Source organism: Anser brachyrhynchus, assembly GCF_964034855.1.
Source record: "Anser brachyrhynchus genome assembly, chromosome: 7".
NCBI lineage: Eukaryota > Metazoa > Chordata > Aves > Anseriformes > Anatidae > Anser > Anser brachyrhynchus.
The window spans coordinates 18,725,834-18,738,908 of record NC_137701.1 but is presented as its reverse complement, the minus strand read 5'-3'; the positions used below and the strand labels follow the sequence as shown (position 1 = coordinate 18,738,908).

Sequence of the window (13,075 nt, the reverse complement as noted above, 5' to 3'; positions counted from 1 at the left end):
CGTGTTCAGTTAGCATCTGTACGCGCATTGTCATTTGGCTTGCTTAATTAATTTTTCTTCTTTCCACAGCCGCAGAGCCTTGGCCTGAAAACGCTGCATTGTATCAGCAACTGAAGGGTGGGTACACTTCTTTGCAATTAGTAATTACTTTGTTGTTAAAAACACATTAAATATGCACTAAGATAATTAACTGCAAGGAAGCACAGAAATTGTTAAAAGATTTCTTTGTGTTGTTTGTCTGGTCAGAGGTTTTCGCTACGCTTACATCTGCCAATATAAACCAGCTATTCATGGCCTATAAGGTCCTTGGTTTATTATTGACTCATTATATTGGCTGCTGTAGGCAGTGTAAAATGATGTGGTTGCAGGCACAGTTGGCAGATTTACTGCACCAATAGCTGAGGCAGCAGATTTTTGAAGTCTTGTGGTAAAGTGGGCTCTCAGTAAAAAGGAACTGTTAAAATGTATAGGCTAGGATGGTTCAGGCTCCCTTTAGCAGCTCTTCATATATCATCAGATCACATTATGGCCCCCATTTGGGGCTCAGCAGCCTGCTACAGTTGTCAGAAGACTGCAAAGTAATGAAGACTAATAGGTAGCAGCCCTAGTCTTCTAAGCATGGAATTTTTATTGCAGTGAACTTGTCATCTTTCTTTTGTGTGACAGACCTAGACACAGTGTGCAATATTAACTGCAAGCCGTTTTTATAGGTTTCTGAATGCTTTTACTTTTTAGCCAGAGGAGTTATGAAGATGCGGTTTTATTTAACTTTGATTAGAAGAAGAGTAATTGGCATAAAGCTCAAGCATTTGGTTTTCAGTTGTGAGCATTTTTATTGTACGTTGTTGGTATAATGTGATAAATGCTGTTGCATTTGCAGGAGAAATATTCCTGATACATTTTTTTAATATTCATATCACAGGTTTTCTAGTCCAGCTGCATAATAATTATGTATGTGCTTCTTGTTTTATGTGTAAGAAATGCAATCCAGAATGACTTACAGGTTGGTAGCTAAAAGGGCACTGCTTTTTGTAATCGTGGGTTTTGTTTTTTTTTTCTTTCAACAGAGGATCAAATTTTGCTTTCTGATAATGCATCTTCCCTTGCTGTTCAGGTAAAATGTCATCTTTTCTAAACTAAAGGTGTTAATTACATTTTATATTTTGAATTATTATCTTCTAGCTAAAATAACTGTTTTTACCTAAGTGAATAATTTAAGAATTATTTCTGTCAAAATCAGTGACTTATTTCCTGCATCTGATGTGTTTTATGTTGTCATTGCCATGCCAGAGCCTCAAGGATTTTGAGCGTTCTATATACAGTGTGGCTGCTCGTACTCCTATTTATATTGTATTATATCGTACAAAATCTGCTTGCCTGCCTAATCTAGGACCCGTGTGTGGTTCCCATCTTTTGTCAGTTGGCATGCTAGTTCCTCTTGTAACATCTTGCATGATGATTGCTGCATATTCATGCCCCCAACTCAAGGCATCCGTGCTTCATGTCGTGAGCATTGAATCTCCATATGTCTGACAGTTTTTCTCAATTTCATCATGTATACATAGTTGAGATCCAATGTGGTTTTTAGAAATAGTCCATATAATTGACAAACTTGCATCTCTAATTGACTTAAAAGCACCTCTGTGGCTGTGAAGTCCGTGTAAATTCCATTAACCTGTTAGGTTCAGTAACCCCAAATCTCGAGGGGATGTTTTCCCCATTAGCAGAGAGGGTCTGGCTGTCAGAAGTGTTGGTGAGCCGGATGCCTGTAAGGTTCCTGTTCTCGACAGCGAATTTGCCTCTGCTTTGTGTAGTAGGGAGCTGCACTGTTCCCCTGCTCCTTGCTTTTAGTGTGTGGTTGAGCTCAGAGCAGCTCGTCCAAGGGATCTTTGAGGGCTATCAAAAAGGGACACTGAAGACTGTAACTGGTGTTACTGGTAAGAAGGTTAGGACGGTTTGATCGTGGTAACTACTTATAGGATCTCTAACTGTTTTTTTATTCCAGTCTGGCAATATAGGAAATGCCTACACTGTAAAATTCTATCCCAGCAAAAAGGTACCTTTATCTCGTGCTCGAAAGATGAGTCATCTCTGAGATACCAAATAAATGGGGCAATATTTATTTGTTTGGGCAGTGTGTTTTATATCATGCCTCACACTAAAGCAAATAAGTGGTTTTGTTGCCCATTTGATCTCAGTGTTCCTTTTCAGTCCAGAAACCTTATATTTTGTGGTTCTTATGAATTTTCTTACCATCTAGCAATGCATATAGGTGTGGCTTGTATTTAAAACACAAACAAAAGAAACAACATAACCCTAAAATTTCCTTTTCTAATGCATCATTTTGCTTTACTGTTTCCAGTCCATTGTTATCCTACACATGCCACTTAGATGATAAATTGGCTATAATATATTAAAAACGCTTGTTTTTCTTCAATATTCTCTAGCTGGACAGCTGATAGTAGCCATGACTATAAATATGGCTCTGGTAGATATCTGATCTTAAACTTTATAGAACAATTTTGTATTGGAGAATCATATCTATTTGGAAGAATCTGTGCAACAAGACTCTGACTGTGAAAGAATAGTTATCCTTGGTGTATGCGATCCATTTTGAAATGATACTAGGATCTGTAGTTATGTATTACTAGCAAAGTGATCAGAAAGCTTTAAATATACCAGTGGTGTGGTTTGCATAAGTAAATTGCTGAGTGCCTCTGTTTCAGAATTTGCTTTTTATGCTGATGAGAGGACCTTTATCTTTTTACTGCATATCTTTTTCTATTGTGTGTATTTTTTTTTTTCGTTTCTTCTCTGAGGAAGAAATGGGGGGTGTGTGGGGGGGATAGGAGGGCTGGTACCTGGGGCTTTTTTCCCCACAATTGCCCTTCCCTTGTCCCTACTACAGATGCTGGGTAAGTGAATATCACCAGAGAGATACATAGCTCATTCATGGCTTGATGAACTTCCATATGGTGAAAATGCATAAGAATTTTGAGTACATCTGATCAAAAGAGCATACGGAGTCAGCTGTCATCAAATCTGAAGGAATGCGGCTCACGTCAGGACTCTACATGTGCTGTAACTGGTCTTTCAGATCTCTCTCAATCTCTTTACAGCATCTCTGCATCACGCTGCTCTGGGATAGCTCTCAGAGAACACATATACAGATAGATCTAAAATAAATAATAAAATCCAATGCCATAGTACGTGGAGGTTGGCAGTTGTAAAACTGACGACCCAGCGGTGCAGCTGGCACTTGGGGTACCTCTTGTCAGGAGAGCGAGCAGACGGTGGCGCGAGTTACTCTCAGTGGAGGTGTAACAAAGGCTGTTGTGGGTATCTTGTTGGAGTTGGTGGGTAGTGGGGGCTGCAGGCTGAATGTAGGAAGTTGGTTCTGTCTTGCTGCTCTGATAGCGATTGGACTTAGGACTTCTCCGTGTGCAGTGCAGTCTGGGCTCCTGACTATAGCTCTATCTCATATAAGAGAGGGGAGGACAGTGTCTTCTGGGAATTGCTAGGCAGATGTGTTAGTGGTGCCTTCAGCAGTTAAACAAACAAAATCCCTCTCTTCTTGTGGAATCTTTCTGCTGATTCTGGTAGTTTTTTTGCTTTTGTTTTTTAATTCCTCTTCTACCCATTGTTGTTCCTGAAAGCAGACTGGTTTAAGAATTCCTTTGTGTTTTACTGTGTTCAGGTCCTTTAAATTTGCTGAAAATGCAACATAACTTCAAATGAGCTAGTGCGTTATCTCTGTTACATCTTGGTGTTTGCACTCCTTGTTTGTTAATGTGAAGTAGGGTATTACACAGTCCTGCTGAAAATGAAGCCCATTTGCTCTTTGGCTGCAGAGTCTTGATATTGAATGAAACTATTTTCACTGCAGAGGAATTAGTATTTTTCCCCGATTTTAGTGTCAGCAATGATTTTCCAGCTACAGGAATGAGAATGTTGTATGTAGAATGAAGGCTGTGTTCTTCTCATGGGATGTTCAGCCCCGTTCTCATTAAAGTTAATGAAAATACATATACTTCCTAGGTAGTGTGACTCATGGATAAAAACATTCTCTGTTTATTTATTGTATGGCTTCCATTATACAGCATTCCTGCTTATCAGTCGTATCATACCAAAAAAAAAAAGTCACCAAAAACCAGAAGCAAAGACAGAACTTATTTCAGTCACAGAACAACCGAAGGTGTTTTGTAGGGGGGTTTTGGGTTACCATTATCAGACCATGGGTGGGGGAGAGGGAAGAAGGGAAAATGAACGTTAAATGCTCATTCTCAGTAATGTAAATACTTTTTGTATTCACAACCTTTTTATTATTATTATTTACGTTTGTCTGCCAAGTACTTGAGGTGCTGCTCAGCCTGCCTTTATGCATGTCTGGTCTGTAGGTCTGGTGCCTTTAGACACTGTTGCTGTGTACTGGCAAACAGAATATAGAATGTGTGTAAGTTTCTGCATATAATTTCTTGCAATGTAGTGTTTTTGTATGATACTTCGTGTGGAGGTATCTGGGAGAGAGAGACCTCAGTAATGCGTGGTCAGCTGGAAAAGTAAAAGAAAGAATTGTGCAATTTAAGAAGTGGGTTATGGGCCTTTCTGTAAGGACGATCACCAGACCCAAGGCCTTCCAGAAGCCAGGCCACCCTTGTCTTCATCTCTTACAGATGGTGAGTTAGGTCTGCTGTGTGTTTGTATGTCTATAAACACTTTTTTTTGAGTTTTATATACTTTAGGATACTGCTTTATTCTTGTGCAGGTAGGCTACAGTTTTTCATTTACTTTCAGCCATGAACTTGGATCAAACCTGATAACCAAAGGAGACCATGCTTCAGCCTGAAGCAGAGGGCCTGCCCAGGCCCCGTCTTCCTACTGATACTGGGCGCAGATAAAGCCTTTTGGCCAGCGGCTGGGCAGCACTGGTGCAGCAGAGGACACGGCAGGGGCTAAATGCAGCTGTGCTTTGCTGGGCCTGTAGCCTCAAATGCAGCACAGAGCATCTCTGTGCTGTCCCAACTTGTCAGGAGGAGGAATGTGAGTGGTTAGACTACCTCTGTCCTTGCAGATTCTTCTGAAATATTTATGCAGGTAGCGTTAGAGTCTTGCTTAAAAGGCTGTCTAGATTGTTCAGGACTGTGGAAATTCTAGTAGCTATCCTGAGGTTATACAGCTCATTACGTTAAGATATGTATTAATTGCTAGTGCAATTGATGTCCCTGTAAATGGTCTTAATATATTCCAGGAAAGTGCATTTAGAATTGTCTGTTCTTAGTCCTGAATGACAGAAGGATGTTTGGGCAATTTAAAATTGTGTTACACAGACTAACTGCTTATTTACTTCAACAAGTAATCAAATAAATGTGTAAATCACACATGATTAATTGCTCTCAACAGATTTGTGATTTTTTTTTGTGTGTGTATGAATTGTGGTTTGGTTTTCCTCTAGACAAAACATTAGGAGAAATTTGAACTTGTTGCTGAGGTTTGAACAAAGGCATAGTGAAATGAAAATCTGACAGTCTCTTTTTTTTTTTTTAAAGAGAATAAAAGCTGGAATTCTTCATGATGAGAAATGCAGTATCAACATAATCAATCTAGCAGCATTATGTTGTAGCTGAAAACATGCCTAAATCCCAAGCCATACAGGTACCTTTTGTGAGTGAAACATCTTTCATATAGTTCTAAGATGAAATTACCCCTGAATGAATAGCATCTTCATTTATCTTCAAAACCTCTGCGCTACCAGTGAATCTACTCTTTCCACATTCTACAACTAGAATTACATTATACCATTAGAGCAGTGTTGGGCTGCAGTCTAAAATAGATTGTTTTGGAAAATGAACGTGGCTTTGCTATAAATTACGTTCACAGGTACAAAGGAATTTGTTATTTTGTTTAAAATAGTCACAAATATAATTAAGCTCTTAATTTATGTTAAACTACAAATGTGGCCATTACCATAACTGGATTAGGAATTTAATCTGTCACTCAAAGAATGATACTGAACAGTTTTCATTTATAACCTTAGACATACTATTTCAGTTACAGGGTCTGCAGCTGTTTGATATGAAAACTGAATTATTCTGTAGATTTGTTCATGGTTTTTAATTTTAAAATGTGTTCCTGCAATAAAGTAGAGAATAACTCTCTAGTTGTCATCACGTATTGTCCTTTGTATGCTCATGAAATAATGTAAGAATGAAAACAGAAAATGCCTTTTACTCTTTCTTCACAACAGTATTGTGCGAGTGCTTTTAGAAGTGCTGCTGAATAGAGTTGCTTGGAATGGCTCGTTCTTTATTAAAAATCTAATCATGACTAAATCTTCTTCAAATGAAGCCTGGAGTGTGTGCCATCTGAAAATAGTGTTCCTCATGTGGGGACGTAAGTTGTGAACTATTTGAGTCTTGGCATAAGTAATTTCATTCTTCCCTCTGATCTCGGCAACTGCAATCTGGATATGATTTACATCAAGTTGTAACTCATTTTTAATGAGTATATGTGTTTGCTCATATGTGTTATTCTGAGAGGGGGCTGGGGGGGAAGAGGAGAGAATTGTGATGGAGCTCTGATGGGGTGATTCACTGCCTGAAGTGCGTTATGTTTCCAATCGACAGTGCCCAATCTTAGTTGGGCAGGGCAAAGATGAAGGGTGAGTGAGGGTCACCGAGGGAATAAATACAAAACTCTCCCCTCTCTTCTCTTAGTCCTTCCCATTGTACTTCATGCACAGTCATTTTCTATCCTTGTCATCGTAGGAAGACACAATGGCATCACTTTCTTGCATTGTTTTGGGGGCAGCAGCAGAGCTGAATATGTCAGTTGTGTGAGAAGTGGAGGAGAGGGAAGGGCTGGGGTGAGCTGCCTGTGATGGGTGGCGGTTTCTGGGCTCTGTGCTTTTGAGCCTTGGTGAAGCAGCACAAACATGATGGCGCTGGTTATTTTTTTAGGTAGTTGAAATCCAACGTACTATTTACGTTTTGAATTTGAAATTGGGTAAACTGTAAGAAAACAAAACAAGCCTTCAGTTGATTGTGTCCTCTAAGCAACACTGTTGTAAATGTCCTCATTAATTTTGTCAGGAGGTGTCACCTGCCATGATTGAAGTGAGTGATAGGCATAAGTTGTTTGATTAATTTTGTAACAAGTGTCACCTCAAAGCTTCAGATCAACCTTGTTCACATAACTGCTGATTGTTCATTCTCTTCATTTTTGCTGCAGCAAAAATACAAACTGGCTTGTTCCACACTGACTTTCAAAACAGAGTGACTTTTGCCACTGTTTGGGAGAAGAACACAGCAGCCCAGTGCAAACTGTAATCCTGTGCTGGGTGCGTTAGGACAGGAGATGCCCTGAGAGGCTTCTCTGTGCTTTTTATTAGTTTACTGTCCTTGTTCCCAGACTCTGTCTTCCCTAGACTGTAACATTAAATATGGGGACGGGAAGGAGAAATGTAATTCATTTTGTGGCATGTTTTCTCCCTTCCTCTGTTCCTCCCCATGGATCTGCAGCAGCTCTCCACTTTGCAGTGTACAGCAAAGCCTCCCATTAAAAATGAGGTGCACAGAAAAGGTAGAAACTTCAGACTGAGAGCTTTCAGTCTGGAAGAAGGTGGTGGTAGCATTGCTAAAAAGTTACTGTTCACATTTCTCTGCTTTTCCCGGATGCCAGAAGAGTAGGTGTTGCTACAGGTACAGAGGCTGGACTGGCATGAGAAGGGGGGGATTCTCAGAGAAGAAGGGGGGAGAGAGCACATGTGCAAGAGATAATGACAGACCCCATTAAGTCAAATCTTTATTTTTTTTAATACCTTTCTCTGTTTTTCCCATTAACCTCATTCAAAGAAAGGACAGTCTTTGTTCCAGAAGTAACTGGGAGAAAGGTTTTTGAAGAAGACGTTACACTGGACATAAGTTACTAACCTGGACTGTCTTCCCGTCTTCTGCTTCAGTCATTGGCCAATGCTGGTACTGAACAAGAAGTCAGGCCCCTGTTTAAATAAACAGAAATGCAAATAGCCAGTGATATATACATATGGATACAGGAGGAAGTCCTGCTGATGCCAGGGGAATGAACTCAGTCCTTCCCAACCTGAGATTTTATTGCTCTCGTAAATGTTGCGTTAGCTAGTATGAACCATGAAATTACTCATTTATTTCAAAAGCCTGAGCATTTTGGTTTGATGTCCTTCTGTTGTAGTTAATTCTGTGTGTTTATGCTTGAATGAAGTTTCCTTTGTTTGTATAAAGTGTATTGGGCAGTCATCTCGGATCTTCTGTAACATGTGCAAAGGGAAATAAGACTATTAATCCTTTTTCTCTTTTAATTCATCTTAGTAGTTAACTCTTTGGATAGTTGTTAAGCAACTGCTTTAATATTCTTGCATGAGAGTCCTAAATGCTGGAGGAGATCCAGGTTGTGGATTCACTCTGTTCATTCTGTGGTAGAATTTTTTTTTTCCCAGAGGAGGAATAGAGAGAGGGGAATTTAATGCCTTTCTTTGGAATTAAAAGCATCTTTGCAAGGTATGACAGTTAGGCTTGTGCTCAGTTAAGTGTCAGGTTTCTAGTTTTGCCATTACTGCCTTGCTTACCAGTTTTTAGGTGATTTTTTTTTTTGTAGGATTTGATTAACTATCTTGGAATTCAGTTGGCCCCTTCCAGTCTTTTTAAGTTGATCAGCCAAATTTATGATGTTAACAGTGATCTCTGATGTACTAGAATAAGGCTGGGCCCTTGATCTTTCAGGTCGCTCAGCTTTTGATGCCATGTCTTTGAAGGGGTGTTGATATCTTCATAAATCTCAGCAGAACTGCACTGGGGTGGTTCCAGCCTTCACTCTGAAAGCACTCGGAGGAGCGGTGCTCACTCCCTGTTTCCTGGTGGCTTGCTCAAGATGTGTATGTGAAGTATGTACCCAAGGGAGAGCGAGATGTTCTGAGCTGGAATAATTAGTGTTCCACTGCATCTTTTATTGGGGTTGGAAACTGTAGTGGTCTGATACCACCTGCACACCAAATGTGCTGGTGCTTAACATTCTGTGTGAGTGGGCAAAAAGGGAACACATCCTCCCTTGATCACCAAGCTAAAATGTTAAAGGAGATAATGCCTCACAAAAATTGCTGCTTTGTCTTCTTTCTCCTATGTTTTCTCTGTGGGATTTCCTTAATTCGTGCCAATTCCAACTGTTTTGGTAAGCGTTCATGCCGATTAACCAGTTACTGGCTAAAATCTAATTAATCTAGCTGAATATATCAGAAAGAAAGTTGAGGTTTTCCGGCAATCAGTATTTATAAGGATGCATTGATCATAACTTTTGTCCATCTCTTCTCTAAAAGAAATCATAATTATTTGAGCATTCACTGTACTCAAAAGTCAAAAAAATAAAAAATATATAAAAGGAACCCACCTGTGTTGTTAATACTAGTAGTATCCAAAGCTTCTCAGTCATCTGATACTAAGTACTCCTGCAGTGATGGTAATTGCAAGGTCTGTTTCTTAGGCTGAGCCGTTATAGTGGAACGGTGTGGAACTTTCCTTCTACTTTTCATTTTCCTGCACAGGAATATCTAAGGAGCACTTAAGATTGCTTTGGGTACAGATTACTGGTCAAGCATATTGGTATTTAATTCCCTGCCTTTGTAACTTTTTAAAGGCATGATAGCAGTTTTTCATTTTCGGATATTTAGGTTTGTTGTATGGCATTAAGTGATTTTTATGATTAAATGATCTCTTTCACTGTTCTGTTTTCCCTTGGTTTTGTATTTTGTTTCTACTTCACAACTTGTTAAAGCTGATCCCAAACAGACAAAGACGGGAGCAGAATAGGTGTTGACACGCAGATGCTGCAGGGAGTTGCTCGAATGGGCTCATGAGGCTGTGAGAGAGGCAGCTCTGGTGTGTGGTGTTGCTGAACCTGCAGGAGGGCTGTTGGGGTGAAGGCAGAGCTAGATGGAAGCGCCCAGTTTTAACCTTGAATCACTCTTCAGCTTCTCCAGCTCAGTTCTGGTCTCCCATCTAAGGAATGCTCATTGGAAATGGAGACAATTCCAAGGATGTTTTCTTGTTGTGTTGTGTTGGTGGGTATTTTAAGGGTCTTTTTTAAAGCTTGCTGAGGGTAGACCAGCTGACTTCTAAGCTTGCTAGAGTCTGCTCTTTGTTATGCAGAGTAGTGAACGTTTTGTTTAGTTCAGTTAAAATTTCTTCCCACGTTAGAGCTCAATTCTAGTTTAACCTCCTCTCTGTGCTTTTCTTTAAGTGCTGAAAAGACACATGGACCCAGCGTGTTTGCATTTCGAAGATGTCCCAATGGCAACGCGTTCTCAGTCCACTTTGAACTAGGCCAGAGACCGAGGTAGAATTTTCCTGCCAAATATAATAAGGGTCGATATTCTGTGGTCTGTGGATGTTTTTTGAGGAGAAGGAGAGAGAGAAAAGTCACATTTAGATTTTTGATGGAATCTTGGCTGAACTCTTTACACTAATAAGATTTTATTTATAGCTTAGCCTCTGTTGAGAAATGCTTTTTACAGTTACAAACTGTGTATTTTTTGTAGTAACCTTGTACTGTGTAGAAGCCTATGTACAGTGCAGGCAATAACTTGCTGAAGGAACTCCTGTAACCTAAGCGTTCTGTGCTGGCATATCTCATTTTTGACACACTGATATGGAAAAGTAAAAATAGTTTTATGAGTCACTTCCCCGTGCTCAAATGTGTCTCTGCACTCGCAAGCTCTTTAGTTATTCATGTGTTACTCAAACGCCAGTGCAGTTCAGATGTTCTCTTCTGCACCAGCAGTGAGAATAGTACATGGTGGTCTTAAAATTCATCTCTAGCTTAATGCAGAATTGCAGAGTTAATTTAATGCCTTACTGCAAAGGTAATTCATTTGGTAAGCCCAGATGAAATGAAACTTCACATATTTTTGAGGTGAAATTCAATGGCTAGGGATTAAGTAGTATGGTACGAGTTCGGTCCCCCTCTCTCCTGCCCAAAGATGAATTTCCTTCTGAAGCTGCTGTCTGGTGCCAGCAGTTCCACCACAGCACAGAGCTGCTGAGGGGAGGTTGTGTCCTACCGTAACAACTGACAGAGCTGTGGGAAGAACCAAATCTGCCTTCCAGTGGAGTTGTTGGATGTTTTTAGCAGGTGACACCGCATCCAGCAGTGGCACACTAATAAGTATTTAATCTGAACCAAAATCACCAAATTCTTGTCTCTTGTCTATTTCCAAAGTTCAGTCCGGGCGGAGGACATGGTGCATATAGCGGTACCTGGAACAGTCTGCACCATTCCTAGATCCTGCAGAGCCAAGAGGCGAAGGAAGAGGCCTAGGACTGAGACCAACACCCTAAATTCCTGTTTAAGAATTAGTCTCTTGGGTATTCTTGCTGTTTACATGGAGTTCGGAAACCTGAGGCTGCAAGAGTCTTGGTATGTGGTGGACTTCAGCTGGTGCACAGTTAAAGAGGGGAGTGTTGTCAGATGTGAGCAGCACCCTGTGTTTTCTGTGGGTGATAGTTGCTGCCTTAAGCAGTTGTAGAGGTTCTGGTAGGGAGGAGGCTTTGGCCATCAAAGGACCGGTTTCTTCCTGAATAGTACAAGACTTTTAGTACTTGGCAGATGTACGTACACACACACACGCAGTTCTGCATGTGGCTGTGTAGTAACTGGCTCCTAAGCAGAGCTTTCAGCTAGGGTTAGGCTGAGGAAATAAAAATCTGTAGAAACCCAAGTTATCCGAGTGAATTTTGCAGAGCCTCTAGAGTTCAGAGGCAGGCTGCTGTCAGCTGCAGTCAGTGTCTTTGTAGCAGTTCATGTCCATAGCTCATCTAAAAATGCACGAGCCAAAAGGTGTAATGAACTGTGCGGTTCTTTGGTTGGTTGGAAGCGGCCTTGAAAGGGACCAAAGATTTCAGCTTTTGTTCCCTGGGTACAGTTAGTGTCAGTGCTTGGGTTAGGGTTTGGGAACGAAGCACCGGAAGACCATGAGGGAGAGGAGGGGGATTGTTTGATGGATACTACAGAAGCCACAAAGTTGGGAAGAATGCTGGTGTCAGTGTTAGTTAATGCCTTACATACTTACTTAGTGTGGAGACGAGCAGTCTTAGTGCAGTTAAGGTTTGGGTTATTTTGATGTCTGTGGTTAGGGCCTGAGCATCTAAAGCTGTGAGAGCACAGTTTACTGCCAGATCTTGTAACCTGAAGACCTAGGTGGAAGCTCGTGCAGAAAGCGGCCAGTGATACCTTCTGCTGGGGGCACTGGTTTCCTGAATGTAATTATGGTTAGGTCACGTTCTGGGAATCTGTGACAGGGCTCTTGCTGGGTGCTATCTACTTTATTTTCTTTGGCTTTCTACTCTGTCTCACAGATGAGATCCAAGTGCAAATAGAGTACACGTTACTCAAGCTGGGAGAGCTGTTTCTAAAACAGTTTTAAAAGTATGCTGTGCTGTTTGCCATTCTCTGGGACCTGAGGCACTTAACATTTTTTGGCTTTGATCTTCTCACTTGCAGCAAATGCAGACCACACCTTCCCTCAAGACAGAGCAGCATTTTCCTTCATGTTGGTTGTGTTCTTGGGGTAGGCTTTTTTGAACCTCAAGCCACGGTGGATAAATAGGTGTAATGTTGGAAGTCTGCAATTCCAACCTTTCTAATTGCAAAGACAAATGAATGATAGGACTTCAGCCCAGTTGTGAGAGACTACAGTTTAAGAGGTTCCTTATGTGCCATGATACATCTAAATTGCAAGTATTTGTCTTGATGCTTTGCTTTTTAAACAGAAACGCACCAGGGATTTGGTAGTGACAGCAGATGCTGACAAAAGTCAGTATCCTACTGAGGATGCTTTGGATCCAAGGTTAGAGATGAAAGAAACAGTAAATTGATGACTTGCACTCTCCGTGATTCACATAAATTACAGATAATAAATATTTCCCCCCCAAAGCAGGCTGGTGCTCTTAGAGTGTCGTAAAGCAAAACTTCTGGCAACTGTTGTAATGTGGGAAGGTGCTATGTGTGTTTGCTGTGTTACACAGCATGAGTTTGGTTAGCCAGCTCTAGCTGC

General features: G+C 40.7%; 2 protein-coding genes across 8 annotated transcripts in view; one reads left to right on the top strand and one right to left on the bottom strand.

The window, feature by feature from the left end:
• LOC308198026 (uncharacterized protein) overlaps positions 1-13,075 on the bottom strand; it is a 424,888-nt gene that overhangs the window by 12,523 nt on the left and 399,290 nt on the right. For 4 of the 5 annotated variants that reach the window (XR_013953536.1, XR_013953537.1, XR_013953538.1 and 1 more), the window contains one exon: positions 6,525-7,996. Coding sequence is in view for 1 of the 5 variants with exons in the window: in XM_080599551.1 (XP_080455677.1) it covers positions 7,958-7,996 (39 nt within the window). In the remaining 4 variants the exon portion in view is untranslated. Of the gene's footprint in view, positions 1-6,524; positions 7,997-13,075 lie in introns of those variants that run through there. The other variant, XM_080599551.1, reaches the window with a different exon arrangement.
• Positions 1-13,075, top strand: part of MTX2 (metaxin 2) — a 33,069-nt gene that overhangs the window by 12,701 nt on the left and 7,293 nt on the right. The window contains exons 2-3 of one of the 3 annotated variants that reach the window (XM_080599546.1): positions 70-117; positions 1,068-1,114. In XM_080599546.1, coding sequence (XP_080455672.1) covers positions 70-117; positions 1,068-1,114 — 95 coding nt within the window. Of the gene's footprint in view, positions 1-69; positions 118-1,067; positions 1,115-5,546; positions 5,653-10,288; positions 10,360-13,075 lie in introns of those variants that run through there. The other 2 variants (XM_080599547.1, XM_080599548.1) reach the window with 2 other exon arrangements.